Here is a 20,189-nt window from a genome sequence, read left to right on the forward strand (position 1 = left end):
GCAACCACTTAAAACAATGTTGTCAGCCCTTTATTCTTTGAATTCCTACTCACCTTCAGAGTAGTTGCAGGCCTGAGACAAGGCTTGGCAGTGAGCCAGCATGGCCACACGGGACACGGTGACACCCATGACACTGCCCTCCTTGCTGGTCTTGTACTGCACAGGGGAGAGGAGAAAATCCAGAAAATCCTAGCTAGAAAATCCTATCTAAACTGCAAAATAAAAATCAACTATCTCTGGACATTAGTGAAACTCTTGGCCCTTGAGATCTGTCATGGAAGAGCAGGAAGGATTGAGAAATTGAGATTTTAATGCCCCATTTGAGATTTTAATGCTCTGGGTCCCACGTGGGAGGGAAGTTAAATCACAGGATCCACGTGAAAATAAAGTTTTCTCTAAAGCTGCTGAGACAAACCCCAAAACCATCTGTGAGGAGATGGTTACTGTGGTGGCACACACGGGGAATCTCCATGGAGATGGGAGGAAAATGAACGTATTTGTGTTTATTCCACTGCCACTGCTGCTCTCCACATCTCTCCCTGCTCCTGTAACAAACTGGAAAGCCAATCTGTGATTTCAGGATGCCTGAACCACCACTGAAACCGTGGCAGTTCTGGTGTACTAACAAAAATCAGCATTACCAGCAAGAACAGAGAATTCAAACTGCTGCAGGCACTGTCAGGAATGGGGGGTATCGAGCTCTGAGGAGCTCAGCTGCCTCCATCCCTCCCTTTTTGGAACAAAAACAATTCTCCAGCTCATTCCAAGCACTGCTCAAGGCCACAAAGGGATTCAAACCTAAAATGAGCTTCACAGCAGGATGTCCACAGTGAAAAACTTGTTTCAGTGGCAGCAAAGTGGGAAGTTTAAAGGAGTGAGGTGAAACTATTCTGTGTCTGGTGATCAGAACATTAAATTCAGCTCACAGAAGGTGCTTTCTATTCCCCATTCACCACTTACCTCAATGTATGCTGGCTCAGTTCCTGCTGCTGAGATGTTGGGCTGCCAGTCCTTGGGAGATTTGGAGAGATATTTTGAATCTGTCACAACCCATTTGAGTCTGGGCCAACCTGGAGCCAAAATTAAACGCTACATTAATGTCAGTTTATTTATTGAGGGATTTCTATTCTGCAAGAATACACTGAACCTCATCATTTGTCCAAGTTCAGTTACACAAGCAAAACTCCAAGCCAAGCCCAGCTACCAGGCAGAAAGCTCATCTCGTTTCTCAGTGGGCAACAAGGAACTTCCTCTCCTCAGGGAAGATCCCTGCAGCATTCCTAAATAAATCTTGTGGATAAAACTGCCCTGGAAGCTGCCAAATGCCACTGAGGGGACCTGAGCACGGCCCTGGCTTGGGGGTGGCTCCCTGTGACCCCCAGAACATCAGAGCAGTGTCAGACACGTGGGTGGATCTCACTACAAACACAAATCCTACAGAACTCTGGTGGTGGGGTCAGGAGCTGCTCCTTCAGCCCCCAAAGTGCCTTCAGAGTCCTGACAGCTCCTTCCAGATGGTTCAGCTGCAGCAGAAGTACAAGCAAAAGCCAATCTAGAAGCAAAACTCACCTTTAAACTGCACGATTTCTCCGTTCTGGGTTTTTGGGAGCCCTTTCAGACACACTTCAGTGGTGAGGGCCAGAGCAACCCCACAGCTCCCCAGCAGGAAGCCAATCTGCTGCCCACCTGCATCCTGAGGGAAGAGGGGACAAGTCACTCCTGTCCAAAGATGACAAAAATCCCCTTTCCCTTCCCAAAATCCGAGGTTTGATAATGCCCTGGGGACTGGGGGCAGGAATGGCAAGGAAAAGAAGACAACACCCCATTCCCACACACACTCAGGATCACAGAACCACAACTGGAGGGACTTGGGCTGCTGGAAGGTGTCCCTGCCCCGTGGCAAAGGATGGAACTGGATGGTCTGAGGTCCCTTCCCACTCAAATCACCCTGTGAGCCCAGGAAATCTGGCCCTGGCAAGGTTACAAAGGCCCTGGATGTGAAATCCAGGGCACACAGGTGCTCCTGCCCAGCAGCCAGGCACGGAGCACACCCCATCCACTGGCATTAATGGAAACCCAGATGCTGCAAAGAGGAATGGAGAGGCAAAAAGAAAAGCAAAACATGTCATTACACTGGAATAACGAGACCTCTCCATCCCCTGGAGCCAATTCCTGTTGCACAATGATAAAATGAGGAGCCTCGCTCACAAACTGATTGGGCAAACACTGCAGAAGTTTTAATTTTGCATTTGGTTGCTATAGCAGTCTGTCACAGAGCAGAGAGCGAAATCAAAGCTCTGTGTGTCCCTGAGTGTTCCCAGCTCGTTGCCACCTCTCCTGCCATGTTTGCCATGAGCCTCTCTTGTTTTTGTTTCCTCTTGTGAAATCCTGGAGTTTCACACAGTTCTCGACACGGCAATGAAATGGCAACAGTGCCAAAGCCGTGGCAAGGGTAAAGAAAACACTTTGTGGGGCAAATAATTTACAAAAAGTGCCTCAAAATCTCCAGGAACACCGAGCACCTCCCATCTGCAGCAAAATCAGAGCCTGGCAGAGCCCAGCAGGGCTGGATTGAGCCCCCTCCCATCAACCAGGGGGCAGATCCACACTGTGATCTGTTCTGCATAAATTATTTGCAATAAGGAAGTGAAGAGTGCATCATTTAGGAGAATTGACCATCTCCAGCTGCTCAGCACAGCTCTGGTCAATAAGTTTTTCCATTTTTCAATGCCACTGCAGGCTCCCAGAGGTCCTGGTTGGTCCAGAGCTGCTCAGGCAGCAGCTGGAGGCTGTGGAACGCTGTCAGGGCTGAAGGCCTGACTTGTTCTCCATCCCACACGGCTCCTCCAAGTTCCATCAACGTTACCTTTCTGGTAAGAGGTACCTCTATAGGCACTGGGATCACTTCTGCCAGCAGACAGCCATAAAATGCCACCATGAACATCACGGGGTCGTTGTTGGGATACACAAGGGCTACCTGCAACCCACAAGGTAAAAATCTCAAAATCCAGGTCCAGAGTGACTAAAACTCACAAAACCTGGTGTTGTTTCACACTATTCCTCCCTCAGAGTGTGTGGAACACGCCTGAGCTCCTCACAAGTGCCCAGGCACGTCAAGGTTCACACACAGCCACGACACAGAAATCAAACCCTGCTCCTCCCTCAGAGCTGTGTGCTCTTCCTCAGACGTTTTCCAAAGCCCAGAGCCAAGAAGCTGCTCACAGAGGAGCCAGGACACCTCAAAAATCCCACCAATTTCTGTCCCAAGCAGCTTTTTCCCTGGGGTCAGAGCCCCACTGTGGTCTGTGGGTCCCCAAACCCCTCATTTCACCCCAGACAGTCCCAAAGTCATTACCCTGTCTCCAGGTTTTAACACAGGCTCGTTTTTGGTGCCCAGTTTATTCAGCAGGGTGTAGGCCAGCTTGAGGCTTCTGCTCCACAGCTTGCCTGGAACACAGAGAAGGGTGATTTGCAGAGCTCTGATCAAGCAGCACAGGAGAACAGCTCAAACCTTGGCTGTTTATACCACCTACAGCCACTCACAAAGACCAGGAAGGTTTTTGAAACCCCTCAAAATCTCTCAAAAACCCCTCCAAAACCCCTCAAAATCCCTCAAAAACCCCTCAAAATCCCTCAAAACCCCTCCAAACCCCTGTGCTCTCCCCACTGCTCCTCTCTGGGAGCAGCTGAGAGGGGAAGGCAGGGCAGAGAGGCCCAACTCACCATAGGTGAGGGTATAAACTGGTTTTCCTGTCACATCCAGCGCTGTCAGGCAGGGACACTTGGCCTGAGTGGTTCCCCAGCGTTGCAGGGCTGCTTCCAGGGCAGGGGGCCAGTTACAGACCACCCCCAGGGGCTCTCCCTTCACCGGGGTCATCTGGCGGCCCTCGGGCTTGGGCTGGTTCGGGTCGGGCTGGGGAACTAAGAAAATTCAATATTTCCAGTACCTATTGTGGTTTTTCTAATATATTATTAGAATATAATATATAATATTTCTAATATAATCCAAGTGAAATAACATTCCTCCTCTTTGCCCATTTGTCACCTGACAGTTCACCTTGAAATAAACTGAAAGCAAACCTAAAGGAAATGAGGGAAAGGATTTAACAACTCATTCCAGCCCATTTTCTAGGAAGTCTGGCATAAACAAGACATCATGAACAGAGTCTTCCCCTTTTTCAAAGGTGTTCAACACATCAGTAAGGAAAGGAACACAGAACTGCAGAAAAGAAAACCTTACAAAATAATGCTGGAATGAAATTGTCAGTGAGGACAGTCCCCTTTGGGAAATTAATTAAAGCAGTCTAAGCAAATGAAGGGGGTTGAAAAACCTATTTAAATTTTTTTTAAGAAGTTTGGTGATGAGGAGGTCCCCCAAAGCTCAGCAGAACAGCAAATTACTTCAAATACTTATTTTGGGGCAGAATGTTCAGTGAGGCAAATTGTGAACCTGAGTCAACCCTGAGAACAGCAGCACAAGGAACTCAGCTCCCTGAGCATCTGATTGTAACAAATGTGCATAAAACCATTATTTGGGCCATTACCTTCCACGATTTCTTCAAAATCATCCACAAAGAACTCTTTCAGGGGTGGCCTTTTGGGTCTTTTCAAGGTGTTCAGCAACTGCTGGATTTTTGTGGAGACTCTGCTGCTCACAGGAACGCCTGGAGGGAAAGGCCACAGCTCTGAGTGCCAAATCCACTCATTCCCTGGCCACATCCCCTCATTCCCTGGCCACCTCCCCTCATTCCCTGGCCACCTCCCCTCATTCCCTGGCCACATCCCCTCATTCCCTGGCCACATCCCCTCATTCCCTGGCCACATCCCCTCATTCCCTGGCCACATCCCCTCATTCCCTGGCCACATCCCCTCATTCCCTGGCCACATCCCCTCATTCCCTGGCCACCTCCAGGGATTTGGGACTCTTCCACCTCCCTGGGCAGTCCCAATGCCTGACCCCCCTGTCCACCAGGAAATTCCTCCCAAATCCAACACAAGAGCAGCACAGCAACGCCTCAACGCTGCCGCCAGAACCGCTCCGATTTTGCGACGCGCTTCAACGGGATCAGGGGGAGTTGGAAGAATGAAAGGTGGGATTTAAACCCTCTCTGAAGGCTGCTGCAGCTCCTGGGTGCCCTGAGGGTCTCGTACCATCTGCAGTGTCCATCAGGCTGGAGCGGTTGGATCCCTTGTGCATCCCCTTGACGATTCCAGAGGGAGGGAGGTCGACGGCTGCCGGCCGCGCTGACGGCGTGGAGGTAGTTGCTGTGACATCTGGGGGGACTGAGAAACTTTCTACAAAAAGAAGAAAGCTGCTAAATGCACCTTTTATTATCCCCTCAACCAGCAAAGTGTCAGTGTTACCAAAAAAATCCCAAGGGTTGGATGTATGGGAAGTCTCATTAATGCTAAATACATTGATTCCTAAAGGTTCAGCAGCTCTAGGACAGGCACAATATCTGTTCTGGAAACCAAAAACCAAAGGCAAAAGGTTCTGTCCATGTCAGGAAAACAGCAAAACAGAATTCCTGTTCTTGGTTTCTAACCTGGAAGCTCAATCTCTTGACATTCAGTACTGTAAAAAAAAAGGAAATAAATTCATTTTTTTAAAGTTTGAGATTCGCATGAGCTCTGAAACATCCAAGGTCCAGAACAAATCCCTCCCTCATCTATGCACTGATCTCTCTTGCTAGAATTCTACTATTTAGCTTCTTTGTGAGTGAGGGCTTTTGCAAACAAAACAAAATTTGGGAATTTGATCAAATTAGATCAGCAAAAGTTGTGTTGGGTTTCAATCCCTCCCAGCTGGGGGGTTACAGAGCTTGTCCAGAGCTCCAGAATAAATCCATGAACAGTGTGAGCTGGGTCTTCCTTCTGCTCAAGCTGCATCCTGCAGGAATTCTCCACTGAACTGTCCCTCAAACAAGGGAGTTTTGCTTATGTGGGGTTTCTTTACACAACCCAGCAGGTTCAATCATCTGATAGGGCAAGAATATTCTATTCTGGCTTAACAGCAGCAGCAACTGCTGCTTACAAAGGAAAAACCCAACAGTCTGGAACTGTGGGTTGGGTTTTACAGACAGTCTGAAGTGAAATCCCAAATGATTCCCACTGACAGGGTTTTGTGATTGATTCTGTGCTGATTTCCCTTTTTCTAAGGAGAAAAAAGAACCCATTTCTGCATCCCTTTGGAGACACAGTGGCAAGGAATACTCCTCATGCACTGAACTTCTAAAATCACTGGCAAGGACGTGGATTTGTACAATCCAAACATCTGCAGGACTTTTTATTGCTCTCAAGAGAGAGATGTGCAGAATTGTGTATGTGAGAGTTTCATTCATTTAAACCGGGTGTTAACAGGGGATGAATGTGGCAAATAGAATTCTGACAAGGATTCAAAGCTTCTCTTTTGCATAAGACACTAATTAGACCAGACAGGAGATATTCTGGAGGTAAAAAGCTGTGTTACCTTAATTAATTGCAAAAGGTAATGTGGCCTTCTGCATGCTCCAATTAAAAACAGCCTCTCTGCTTCAAAGACATTAATTATATTGACTACATTTTATGGGCAATCTCCTCAGTTTTCCATTTCAGGAAACAATTTGCAATCCCAGCAAAGAAACAAACAAAAATAACAGCAATAAGAAGATAAAATAAGTGAAAGATAAAACCACCAGCACTTCTATGCACTGCTTGCCCCAACCCAGTTAAGCAGAAGCAGAGAGCACATGAAATACAGACAATGTCCTATGGTGCAGGAATTTCCTCACCAGCAGCTAAAAAGGACAAACATACACAGAGCAAAAACAAACTTGGCCATTTCATACAGAAGCATCAGCAGCAAGGAGCACCTCAGAGCCTCAGAAAACTGAGCCCAGGGTATCCAGATCTGTAGATTTTGCTCCGTCTCCTCAGTACCTGGATGCTCTGGTAATTCCTCAGCCACTCATGGAAGAGCTGGGCTAAAGCTTTACTCCTCTCCCCCTGGTTTTTAATGACAGGCTCATCTGTTCACACACACGGTGCATTTGGTTCCTTTTCTCTCCTGACCTAACACAAACCATAAACCATCGGGGCTCAGAGCAAAATGAGGATGTTGAACACAGCATTTCCCCACTGCACAGGCACAGACAGCCCGAGGGGATTTGTCAGCACACGGATGAAAATGCCCCTTGCACCGGGGCAGCTTTGTGCCCACGGGAGCTCCCAAGGGCTGGAGACACAAACACAGGACACAGAGAGCTGTGCCTCCTGCTCTGTCCACACTGTCCCTGCATCCTCCCTGCTTCCAGCAGCTCCTGCTCCCCACTCTCCCTTCCACAACCACCTGAACCTTCTGGAATTCTTCAGAACAGCGTGAAGGTGTGACTCCAACCAATCCTAGCGAGCTCCATCAGCACCAGCTAAACTCTTGCTCCGAATTTCCCTTCTGCAATGGACAACTGCAGCTTTAGCAACACAGTCTGAGCTCGAAGCGAGTGTTCTGTTGGTACCCAGCTCCTACCTATTCGAGTATTGGCAAATACATCAGCTAGTGACCCACTGGTCCCTTTGCCTTCTCCATGGGAAAGCGTAGAGGATGCTGATGAGGATGTGGATGACCCCTGAACAGATCGGTTGATCCAAGACTCAGCATTCTGTAAGCTCTGGTGCAATGCAGCAGAGAGAGCAGCTTGGCGCCTGAGCGAGCCCTCGTCCTCGGAGGCGGAAGACGTGTCTGTGTGGAAGCAGAAAGAAAATCTAGCTGCTTAGGGAAAAGCACATGGCACTGAACATGCTCTTTCCAATCACATATCAACAGCACAGGCTTTACAGGAAGGTGTTTTCCACGGGCCAAACCAGAGGTTAAAGCAGCAGAATCGGTGGGAACACACTCACCCCTGTTTGATTCACCTCCTCAGACAACATCCTTCCCCTGGGGGCTCCGAGCCTAGAACTCAACTCTCATTACTTTTCCATTCACATTCCACAGGATCAGATGCTGTTTTGCCTAACTCTGGTCATTCTGAACTGGAAAGTGAGGGGTCAGGGTCGCTGTCAAACTGCAAAGTCCCAGGAACAAAGAAAACGCAGGAAACGACTGTGCCAAGGCCAGAAAATGCTTTTGTCTGGGGCTCTAAATGGGGCCCTTTCAATTGCAGAAAACAAACAAAAAGCCCAACCCCAAACCAAACCAGAGAAATCTACAGCAAGGAACTGCTTCCTGTGTGTCCCAGAGCACAGATACCTCGGCTGCCCCAAAACTGTGAACTAATTATTTAATTAAGTACTCAGTTCTTGAGGTGTCGAGTTGTACAGTGCTAAACACAAACACACAGGTGGCTTTGGCCTAAAATTTAGGTGTTCTTCAAAGTGATTTTCTGCCTACACTCGAGTGGTAAATCAGACTATTAAATCGTGTTCTACTCTTGCCAAAGTGGAACAGAGTTACGAGCTGAGGCAAAGGAGTGACTCCAGCCAGGCTGTGAGTTCTGACCTCGACTCGTGTGACTCCCCCAGCACAGGATGCTGCAGTCCTGGACGAGTGAGCAGAGCTGAGACCCAAGCAGACACCAGGACATGCATCAGCCCCCCGCAGAAAGGAAGGGGAGGAGGAGGTGGTAAAACAGGAAGGGAGGAGGAGGAGGAGGAGTGAATGGCCCAGCAGAGCAGTTTCAGAGCTATGAATTCACCAGGAGAGATGTGGATTCATAACATTCGGATGACTTTTGTCAATCCAAATGGCTGCGATGCTTCTGCACAATGAGACACGACATTGAAGTCACTGCCAAAAATCACACGGACCCGTTTGTCCCTCAGTGCATCCAGCTGCTGGGAACAGAGGGTTATTGAGTGTGCTGCACATGCATCGTGACAGACACCACGTCATCCAGGGATCCTGCTGCAGCCACTGCAGGGCAGGGTGAGAGAACTCCTGCAAGTTGTGGAATTCCACTGGACCCCTCTGAGGCCCTTGCCCAGAAACAACCAAAACGCAAACCCTCCTCCTGTGTGCTGAGCAACGAACATTAATGACATCAAGACGTGAATTATCCGTCACAAACACGTGTGAGGGAAGAAGAAGTGGCCTCATCCAGCCAATTTGAACCACAGAACCACGGAACACCCCGAGCTGGACCCACAGGGACCATCCAAGTCCAAACTCCTCACACAGGACATCCCAAAAACCCCACCAGGTGCTTCTTTAGGAACTCCTGAAGAGAGGTGACTCCCCAGCCCTGGGAAAGGCTCCCGTGTGAAGGGCTGGAGCACCAAGGGGAGCCCCTCGGTCTGGAAGGTGAATCCTGGCCCAGCCTCACCTGGGGGAGTGCAGGCATCAGCCGGGGACTGCACGAAGGTGGAGCGGCGCTTGGTGGGCATGGGCAGGGCCATCTTCTGCTCCTTGTGCTTGGCCAGCGCCGCCTGCACCGCCTCGGTGTGGATGTCTGCAGGAGGGAAGGGCACAGCTGCCTTCAGCGACACCACAGCACCAAGGGGGCCCTGAGAGCCCAGATTTTCTGGTTTTCACATCCTCTGCTGCATTGGTGAACTCCACGTGGAGCGTTAGTGAACTGTGTTTGAGCTGAAACAACCCCTCTGTGATGCAGGGACACCCTACAGCCCCAGGCCCCAAAAAACCAGGAACAGAAGTGAATTGGGGGAGAGCAAACTGGGGGAATATGACCTCATTACCCAAAGCTGTAATTGGAGAATTAACCCTGATATGCAAATAGACTACATCTGTAATTGTGTGAAAAACCTGAGACCTTCATCTGTCTTGGGTGTAGCCTCTGGGAGGCTTCTGACAGCCCAAGGTTTATCTATTAAAGGCCTTTAATAAATACCCACATTATTCTCTTAGTTTTGTCTTTAATAAATACCCACATTATTCTCTTTATCTTGTCTAGCCTCTGTTCCAGGCAGCCACTCCAAGGCATCAAAGGAAGGAGGACACACAAGGCTCCCACACCTCCAAACATCCCCATCTGCCCTTCATGACATCCCTGTTTTCAACACCTTCCCAGTGCTTCTCCTGCCATCCCAGGAGTGGCATCACCTTTTATTCTCTTTTTTAAACAAGGAAACTAACTGAGATTCCTAAAGTTAGCAAGCTGAATGCAGAGCCAGGTTTGTTACTCTGGAAACTTCTGGATTAAACTCATTATATCCTCGTGTCTCTGGCAATTTTTACAGAAATCTCAACCAACCCTGGCAGATTATCCAACCAAAGATTATCCTAAAATCTGCCTGTGCACCATTTAAATATGCACAGAGTGTGTGCAGCCCCAGGTGCAGCTCAGGTCTAAAAAGTGACACTTATCTGATTTAGGAAAAACCTTCTGCTCCCAAATGGGTGCAGATTCCACATAAATCCTGCAAGTTTAACCGTGGCTGTAAATGCAGAATGATTAGGAACTGAAACAGGCTGGGATGGGAGGTTCCCATCCCTCTGCAACCCCCAGAGCTCCCTGAAGGAAGGGACATCACTGGTGAGGAGAAATCAACTTAATAAAAACCAGCTATGACCAGGGAGAGCATTCATTTCTACATCTACATTCATTTCTCAGATTAATGTATTTTAATGTATTTTAATTCTGCTTTTGCAAACCCCAAACCAGGCTCTCCTAACGCTCCATGACATGGTGGGAGCGTGGAGGGGACATTTAATAAACTTTATTTGCCTGTGTTGAGAAGAAAACTTCATTCTTGTTACTGTAAAGTGAAAAACAAAACCAGGGAACAAAAAACAGGTGCCAGCAGCTTCTCCTCTCCTGAAGGGAAGCAGGAGCTCAGCAGGTGCTGGGCAGAGCACAGCAATCCCCAGCTCCAGGAACTGATATTACCTGTCACCTCACTGAAGATGACCACCTACAGATATGGTTAAATAATCTTTTTTTTCCATTCTGTGAACAATTTGCACCCATCAATTCACATCGAGCCAGAAAATCAGGGTGGTGTTATTTGCTTTTTCTACTTATGAGTGGTTTTATCAGCAGCTGCACCCCACAATCTGATGTTTCATTACAGAAAACCACCCAGGCAGACTGAGAATGATTTTATTCCTTGAGAGGACACAGCACACTCCTCCCCAAGGAGAGGAATGCAGGACTCCTGTCCCTGCCCTTACCAGATCGATAACGTTCATCTCGGGCTCCCCCTGAGCGAGCTCGGTGGAATTTGGATGAGGATGAGGAGGAGGAGGATGCTGAGGCTGGAGCTGCAGATGGAACGGGCATCTGAGGTTTGGATTCCTTCTGTAATGCTGGATCAACCCCTGGAAAACAGGAGTGGGAAATAAAAGGAGCTTTTTTGGAGCACACTCTTCCCTTTTGCCATGACAGGGCTGTGGATTTGGACGCTGGTTTGTCACTCTGTGTGTCCCAGTGACCAGCGCCTGTTATTGACTGGAAAACCAATAAAAACCAGCAGCAAGAGCCTTTGCTGTTCCCATTAATCACAAACACAAGGAGACCTCCAGTCGTCTGCTTCTGGCTTTCAGCATCCAAAGACAACACGACTCCACAGACCAAACAGAAACGCTTCATGTTTTCTGATCACTCCAGTATTTACCAATTCAGGCACCCACTAGATGTCAGCAGCAGATTTAACACTATTTAAAATGAATTATTAAATTCATATTCAGCTCTCTTTTGTAAGTCTTGTAAAAGCCTCTCATGTCTCCGTGGGGCAGAGCAAACATGACACTGCAGTCAGGAGGAGATCAGAGGTGGCTCTAAGTGACATGACACACACAGAACGAGCTCTTTGTTTTATATTTTGCTCTGGCACAGTAACATGTTCCAGTGGCCTCACAAAGCCTTCAGACACAGCGAAGGAAGGAGTGTAAATCACTGCTGGTGAACACAACAAAGCAGCACAAGGGAGCCCAGCCTGGCAGGTGACAGGTGATTTATTTAGAGCCTCCTTCGGAATAATCCTGCTACAGCTGCACTTTGTGCTGGCAGAAACATGACAAATATGACAGAGGATGAAAAATGAATTCTTTTAGATTGGCTTTGAAGGATGCCGTGGATTTGTTGGCTGTCTTTAGTTCCTAATGAGAATTGACTGCTTTGTGTTTTCCTGCGTTTTGGTGAAGGGCCAACGATTTAGAGATTCAGAGACTGAGCCATTAGAAGATCAGAAGGGATAAATGTTTGCATGAATAACAAGGAGAGCAAGTGCCACATGCACAAGGAAGCAGCTGCAAACCTGTCACTCCACTGCCTGCACACAGAATGGAACAGCAGTGCTGGGGCTGGACCGGCTATTCCTTGAGGATTTTTAATTTTTTTTCAAGCTGCATACCCATAAAAACATGGAAATCACCGATTTGATCCTCCAGGGTTTCCAGGGCAGCCTGAACACACTCCCAGAGCCCAGGGACACCTGGCAGGCTCCAGGTGCTGTTTGCTGCTGACCCCATCACAGAGAATTCCCTGGAATTAGGGACTCCAGATTTGGGGATCTGCAGATTGCAGAGACTTCTCAGGAGTTAGCAGCTAGATGGGCCTTAATGGATATTACAGCAGGAAAAAAATGCATCTTTAGGTAATTAACAGCGCTGCCTTAACTCGGAATAACGAGGCAAGCTCCCAGAGGCCGTGTGAATGGAACACAGACCGAGCAGTAAAAGAACCTCCTCAATTATCCTGCTGACATGTCCTGACAGGCCACCTGCCCTCCCTCCCTCCCCTTTCACATCCATGAAATGGAGACACTCCATCAGCACCGGGCCAGGGCTGGGAGAAACAGCACCAAATTCCAGCAGGAAATATTTTGTTGTTGTTGTTGTTGTTGTGGTGGTGGTGACTAAATTAATTTTCTTCTCATTACCAAGGTGACCTGATTCCCAATCCCTCACGCATGACTTCCACGGGGTTTTTCCAACAGGAGGTTCCCAGACACTGGGCGTGAGATGGAGAAAAAGCTGCAGAGCTGGGCCAGAAGAGCAATCAAACCTCTGTGTTAATTGGTGACCTTCATCATCCCAGGCCTGGACTTCAGCTCCACTGGCAGCTCTCAAAGCCCCACAATTAACACAGCAGAGCCCAGTCTTGCCAAAGATTTTTTTTTCCCCCTCCTAATTAAACATTTTCTGAGACAAATCAAACGTGCACAGTGCCAGGGTTGGGGCCAGGATTGGATCATCTTCACAAGACTCAGGATTTATAAAAGCAGGGCTGCCAAGAGCTCCTGAGCCACCCAAGGATTCCCCATTTCCTCTCAGGCTCGAGATCTCCACTGGCACAAATTCTAGCCTGAGGACTGTAAAACCTGCTCAACAAATACCTACTTATCAAGAGGGATTAGTCATCTGTATATTAGTTTTTGGTTTCTTTAAGTAACAGAATTAGATGTGATAGATTTTTTTTTGATAAAACCAAGTTGCTGAGATTCCCATCATATCCTGCTCTGGGGAGTCCTCAGCTCTTGGAGAGCTGTTTGTAACAAAATCTCCATTTTGAAGGCTAAATTACAATTTTTGCTTGCTCCCTTCAGCAGGTGGCTCAGACAGAATGCACTTTATAAAACCCAATCTCAAACAAGGGAATGAGCCCCACCTTGAGATGAATAAACAACCAAATCTGACCTGAGAACCAGAGAGCAGGAACTGGGCAGGGGTTGGGGTGGGAGAATCTGGAATTTGCCACATGACAATTTTATGTTTCCCTATCAAGTGCCTGAAGGGAGCTGCTGTCATTTCCCCCAGTCCCGTGATGCTGATGGGCAATAAATGCACTTTGAGCTTTTAATCTTTATCAATTTTTTTTTGGCAGTAGACCAGGCTCAGTAAATTCCAGCAGGTCCACTCAGGACTCCCTGTCATATCCAGTCCCTGCCCGAAATCAGAACCAAACACATCAGTTTTTAATGGCTGAACATCTCAGCACATCACTAACAATTATTCTGGGTAAGCCCCAAAATAATGATTAGACACACATTCAGCCACATCCTTCAGTTTATAATAATATATAATTATCCCACATGAACCAGCTGAGCTGCTCTGGATCTCTGAACCAAAGGAAACAATTGTACCCAAAGGACGTGACTTCAGCTGCTCCGGCAAAATAAAGCAACAAATTATAAAAATCCCAATGTTTCTCCAACAAGAATTCAGATGGCTGAAGGACACAGCACAGCACTGCAGTTCAGACATTTTTGGGAATGTTTCCAGAACGGTTCTCCAGGACTTTGGTGATTGATCCAGAGCCCTGGAGCTCTGCAGAGTGAGGGGAGCAGGACGTGGATGATGTGGGAGATCACAGGATGCTTTGGGTGGGGAGGGACCTTAAAGCCCATCCTGCTCCACCCCTGCCATGGCAGGGACACCTTCCACTGTCCCAGGGCTCTCCCAGCCCTGCCCAGCCTGGCCTTGGGCACTGCCAGGGCTCCAGGGGCACCCACAGCTGCTCCAGGGCCTCCCCCAGCACTGGAGTCCCACCAAGAGCTCTGCAAGGAATCCCTGGAGTTCACCAGAACCAGAGACCCCCAACCCACCCCCCCAAACCGCCACAGTCAGCTCAGGAAACACAAAAGGAACAGAAAAATCCATTCCACAGATCCCTTTGGTGCCCCAGCTCTACAGAATCCTGATCCCAGCTGAAACAAGGACCTACCTTGGGTTTGTGGAACATACGGAGCCAGCAGCTTTGCTCTCTTCTTCTCATACCCCTTCTGTGTGATGTCCCCTAAAAACAAGCAAAGAAAACTCATTTAATTTCACCACACTTTTGCAATTTGAGGTCTGATTGGTTTTTTTTTTTCAGTGCCACGATGGTTTCACCTGAACACAGCCGTAAAAAACCTGAAATTCAATAAATCCAAGCACATTAGGATTTCAAAGCTCCATATTACAGAACCTCTGCAGTTTCCCTTGGGATCAGAGACCTACACCATCCACTATTTAAATGCAATAACTCGGATCACAGCAGCTATCTAAATGGAACATCAAAGCAGAGAAAAACTAAAAAGGGAAACTGGGAGCGCATGAAAATATTCTGTAACCACAAAACAACTTAGGCGAACAAAGTGGGATAATTCCCAAGCAAAAGGGTGAAGGGGAAGTGCAAATTCAGAGCCTCATCTTCAACTGAACACACAGCAAACAAAGCCAGGCCACTCCAGCAGCTGCTCAGGGGCTCTCCAAAATCTGAGACAAGGATGGAGAGTCAAATTCCAGACTCCCATCCAGCAAGGACAGCCCATGGTCCAGGTGCCAGGGAGGAATTTCTTCCATATATGTAAATTAAACTTCTCCTTTTTCACTTTGAACCCCTTCCCCCTGTGCTGTCACTGCAGTTCCTGATGAATTGTGCTCCTCCAGTTCCCCTGTAGCTCTTTCACACACTGAAAGTGCTGTGGAGTCTCCACACTGAACATTCCCAGCTCTCCCAGCGTGTCTCCACAAGGGAGCTGCTCCAGACCCTTCATCGACTTCGTGGCCTCCTCTGGACTTGTCCCAACAGCTCCAAATCCTTCTTAGGGAGGTGTCCCCTGCTCTGGACAGGGGGCTCCAGGTGGGCTGACAGGAGCAGAGGGGGAGAACCCCCTCTGGAGTGATTATTATTAGAGTGATTACTCCAGAGACCAGAATAAGCATCTGTAAACTTTTCCCTCTTTTAAAAAAACTAATCCGTCTGATCCTGGAGATGCACCATCTGGCTGCTGTCTTTTGTTTTAATTTCTCACATTACATCAGAACCACAAGAAAGACTGGAACCTTGGAGGGATTAAAACAAACAGCCCTGCAGCTCTTTGCAGCCTGCCTGGCACTCACAACCTCCCATCTCCTGGAGGTGGGGAGCGATCAAACACACAGCACTAAGAAAACAGAATTATTTGCTATCAAGCTAAAAATCAAGCCACAGTTACACGATGACAAGAAGTGAGTGATCACAAACAGGATGTTTTCTTTGCCCTGAGCCTAAACGGAGAGGGAACAACCCCAGAGCAGCTCTGGCTGCAGGGTTTGCTCTGAACAGGATCCTCCTGCCAGTCCCTTCCTGCTCCTACACCACAAAAGGGATTAAAGGCTTCAGGCTCCAGCACCACCAGCGTCTCTACTAAAACACTGCAGCTAAGTGCCCAGTTTGGTTCCAAAGGTGATTTTTGTGAAATGCCTGGAAAGGGAATGGACTCCACTCCTCAGTGCTGGGCACTCAGACGCCAGTGGCACTTGAAACACTGAGCCCAGGAGTTCCAGAGCTGGGGTGGGACTCAATGGCTTCAGACTGACAGAGGTTTAGATAAGATAATGGGAAGAAACTCCTCCCTGTGAGGGTGCTGAGGCCCTGGCACAGTCACTTACAGAAGCTGGGGCTGCCCCATCCCTGGAAGCGCCCAAGGCCAGGTTAGACAGGGCTTGGAACACCCTGGGATGGTGGAAGGTGTCCCTGCCCATGGCAGGGGGGGAACAAGATGAGATTTAAGGTCTCTTCCAACCCAAAGCATTCCTTGATTCCGTCCTTCTCTGGCTCGTGCTGCTCAGGGCAGGGTGTGCATCTGCACACAGAATTTTATCTCCTCTAACACCACCTTTGAGTCAGGGCCCAACAAGTCCAGACAAATCCAGCAGCTGAGGAGGAGAACGTCCACGATGCACTGAAACGCCAACAAAGCAGTGATTTCAGTGGCTGATTGCAACGCAGAGCTCGGGTGCCACTCACCCCCTCACCGGACAGGTACGAGCAGGGAGAGGGACACGTCAAACCCACTCCAGCTTTGCCCAGCTCTGCCTCCACTTTCTGAGGCAGTTTGCAGAGAATTGTGGAATGTCCTGAGTTGGGAGGGACCCCCAAGGATCACCCAGTCCAAGCCCTGGCCCTGCACAGACCCCCAAACAATCCCACCCTGGGCACCCCTGGCAGTGTCCAAGCTCTCCTGGAGCTGTGGCAGCCTCGGGGCTGTGCCCATTCCTGGAGCCTGGGCAGTGCCAGCACCTCTGGGGGAATAATCTTTCCTGATCTCCCACCCAACCCTGCCTGACACAGCTCCAGCCCTTCCCTGGCTCCTGTCCCTGTCACAGGGAGCAGAGGTCGGAGCTGCCCCTCGGGATGAAACTGCAGCCCCAGGGAGTCTCCCCTCAGTCTCTTCTCCAGAGCCCTCAGCCGCTCCTCCAGAGCCTCCTCCATCCCCCTGTCCCTGCTTTGGGCCCTCTCCATCACCTTCAGATGTTTTCCAAACTGTGGGGCTGAGGTGAGGCTGCCCAGCCCAGGGCAGAGTGTGACAATCCCTCCCTGGCGTGGTGACACTGGACACTGCAGCCCCAGGACACAGTGACCCCTGGGCTGCCAGAATTCCCATCTCCATCTGGGAGGCACACGGAGCCAGGGATGGACACAGCAGGAAAACAAAGTACACAGAGAGGGGAGGGATTTCTCCTAATAAGCCAACCCACAGGTTTGTTCACAGTTTGTTATTCTGTGATTAATTTCCCCACAAGATTTAATTGTACTCTCCACGTTGGTGGTTACACACGACATATAATGAAACATTTGCCACAGAAAATTGTTGGAATTACTAAGGAATACAACCTATACAAATAATGGAATATAATTATGAACAAATACCAGGGCTTTAAGCAGTAGTAGCACCCCATTCTGTCTGACATGCTGGGAAGCAGAGAATTCTCTCTAATTACTTGTTCCACACTAATATCGCACCAATAAAACAAAGCCATCCACACTGCAATGGAAGCTGTGGCTCCTGGGCTCACATTTGGACTCTGAAGCCAAGGTGAGACAGTAATGAGAAACAAGAAGGTAACTGAGGCCACCACAATGCTCCTTGCAACCTCAACTGCCATGTGGTGCACGCTGTTGATATTGTAAAAAGGATTTTCTGACCATAAGCCAATAAAAAAATAAAAGCCTAATGCTATTTGGCAAAAGCAGGGAAGCTGCAAGGAGAAAAATTCAAGCAATAAATATAATAAAGGTGATAGATTCCTGGGACTCCCTGGCAGTGCTCTGTTTTCCTAGTGCTGAATTTCCAATTCCATCTGAATTTTTATGTTGTTGTAACATAAAAAAATTGATCAACCATTATCCTGACAAAGGGACTAACAGTCTCAAACACCTGCACAGGCTTAGAAAATGTAAAGCCTCAATTTTGAGACCAGCCCTGCTGCAGTGGAACTGGGCAGCAGGGACTGAAAGGTTTGGGGAAGGAGATAAATCCAAATTCTTTCCAGAGCACCATCCACAATCACCTGAAATAAAGCTCCAGCAAGACACAGGGATTTTCCTCTCAGGAAAAACCTCACGTGCAGGCATGGCTGGTGTAGAGTCACCTCATGGACGTGATGATTTCACTGCAACCACAATTGTCACAACCAAATTGGCTTGTCCAGCCCTGGGAACAAGCATGCCTTTGACACATGTGGAATGAACTTATTGAATAAAATCTCTTTTCTGGTCCAAATTTGGTACCAATCCACTGACACAGCACAAGAGAATCACTAAGGGAGAAGTTTTCTTTCACCCTATTCCTTTTCTGCTGAGCTGCAGGAAGTGGAAAGGGCGAGATCTGGACACAAACGTGAACTTCCTCATGGAACATCATAAATTACAGCCACAGGAAGAGCACCAGGCCAACAGGGCTGCAAACTCTGGAACCATTCACTCCTCTAACATAAACCTGGTCAATCATTAACCCCTTCCACAAATAAAACACGCTGTGACACTCTGGGAGCTGAAATCTCAAAACCCACCTGAGAACCACAACCCCTCTGCAGGCAGATGCAAGACAGGGCACCACAAAGAAACATCAGCAAAGCCAATGAGAGCCGATAATTCAGCTGTAAAATGGTGTTTGTTCATTCCCAGGGAAGAAATTAAAACACAAACAGTGGTGAGACTCTCTTGGCTCCCTCCCAGCCACCACCCAGCTCTGTTCCGTTCGCTCTGTATTTGTCCCCATCCGCCGTGAGCTGAGGCTGAGCCTGCCCAGGAAATGGGTTCTGCTCAAGGGGAAGCAGCTTTGGGGGTTTTACAGGAGAGATGAGGGCGAGCTGAGCTGCTGCCGTGGCGGAGGAAGAGGCTCTTCTTCCTTCCTGCCACCTCTGCTGCGGCCACAGCCCCAGTGCAGCCACAGCCCCGGTGCAGCCACAGCTCCGGTGCAGCCACAGCTCCGGTGCAGCCACAGCTCCGGTGCAGCCACAGCCCCGGTGCAGCCACAGCTCCGGTGCAGCCACAGCCCCGGTGCAGCCACAGCCCCGGTGCAGCCACAGCTCCGGTGCAGCCACAGCCCCGGTGCAGCCACAGCCCCGGTGCAGCCACAGCTCCGGTGCAGCCACAGCCCCGGTGCAGCCACAGCCCCGGTGCAGCCGCAGCCCTGGTGCAGCCGCAGCCCTGGTGCAGCCACAGCTCCGGTGTAGTGACAGCTCCGGTGCAGCCACAGCCCCGGTGCAGCCACAGCCCCGGTGCAGTGACAGCTCCGGTGCAGCCACAGCCCCGGTGCAGCCACAGCCCCGGTGCAGCCACAGCTCCGGTGCAGCCACAGCCCCGGTGCAGTGACAGCTCCGGTGCAGCCACAGCCCCGGTGCAGCCACAGCTCCGGTGCAGCCACAGCTCCGGTGCAGCCACAGCCCCAGTGCAGTGACAGCTCTGGTGCAGCCACAGCCCCAGTGCAGAAATGTCTTCACTTCCACAGGTAACCACTGCCCTGGAACTGAGCAGGTGTAAACACAGCCCTCCCATCACTACAATCCTCATCAGATTCTCCTCATTTCTTGGGAGAAAGCACAGAATCAATCAATCCTCATCGCACAAATCAATCGGAACATCCTGATCATTGGGAGTGCAAGAGAAATGATGAACCTGCAGTGACAGAGAGCAGGAAGGCCAGGGCAGGACACCTGAGCAGCCGGGATGTCACACCTGGATTCAAACCCTGCCCCAGAGAAGCCCCAGAGCCTCGCAATCAGCATCGGATTCTCCTCATTTCTTGGGAGAAAGCACAGAATCAATCAATCAATCCTCATCGCACAAATCAATCGGAACATCCTGATCATTGGGAGTGCAAGAGAAAGGAACCTGAACCTGCAGTGACAGAGAGCAGGAAGGCCAGGGCAGGACACCTGAGCAGCCGGGATGTCACACCTGGATTCAAACCCTGCCCCAGAGCCTCGCTCCCCACCCGGCTGACGCCAGGCTGCTTTTCAGCAATTAGCGCTGATGATCTGCTCCAACCAGTGGTGCTCAATC

General features: G+C 49.3%; 1 protein-coding gene across 3 annotated transcripts in view; it reads right to left on the reverse strand.

Annotated features, from left to right (window-relative positions):
- The window catches only part of DIP2B (disco interacting protein 2 homolog B), a 61,362-nt gene that overhangs the window by 20,961 nt on the left and 20,212 nt on the right, over positions 1-20,189 (reverse strand). The window contains exons 2-13 of one of the 3 annotated variants that reach the window (XM_063421022.1): positions 14,601-14,672; positions 11,108-11,254; positions 9,300-9,425; positions 7,505-7,717; positions 5,152-5,295; positions 4,545-4,664; positions 3,724-3,921; positions 3,356-3,447; positions 2,885-2,977; positions 1,570-1,693; positions 961-1,070; positions 54-156 (exon numbers count right to left, since the gene is read on the reverse strand). In XM_063421022.1, coding sequence (XP_063277092.1) covers positions 54-156; positions 961-1,070; positions 1,570-1,693; positions 2,885-2,977; positions 3,356-3,447; positions 3,724-3,921; positions 4,545-4,664; positions 5,152-5,295; positions 7,505-7,717; positions 9,300-9,425; positions 11,108-11,254; positions 14,601-14,672 — 1,542 coding nt within the window. Of the gene's footprint in view, positions 1-53; positions 157-960; positions 1,071-1,569; positions 1,694-2,866; positions 2,978-3,355; positions 3,448-3,723; positions 3,922-4,544; positions 4,665-5,151; positions 5,296-7,504; positions 7,718-9,299; positions 9,426-11,107; positions 11,255-14,600; positions 14,673-20,189 lie in introns of all 3 variants that reach the window. The other 2 variants (XM_063421021.1, XM_063421023.1) reach the window with 2 other exon arrangements.

The sequence above is a fragment of the Prinia subflava genome, chromosome 34 (genome assembly GCF_021018805.1).
Source record: "Prinia subflava isolate CZ2003 ecotype Zambia chromosome 34, Cam_Psub_1.2, whole genome shotgun sequence".
Lineage (NCBI taxonomy): Eukaryota > Metazoa > Chordata > Aves > Passeriformes > Cisticolidae > Prinia > Prinia subflava.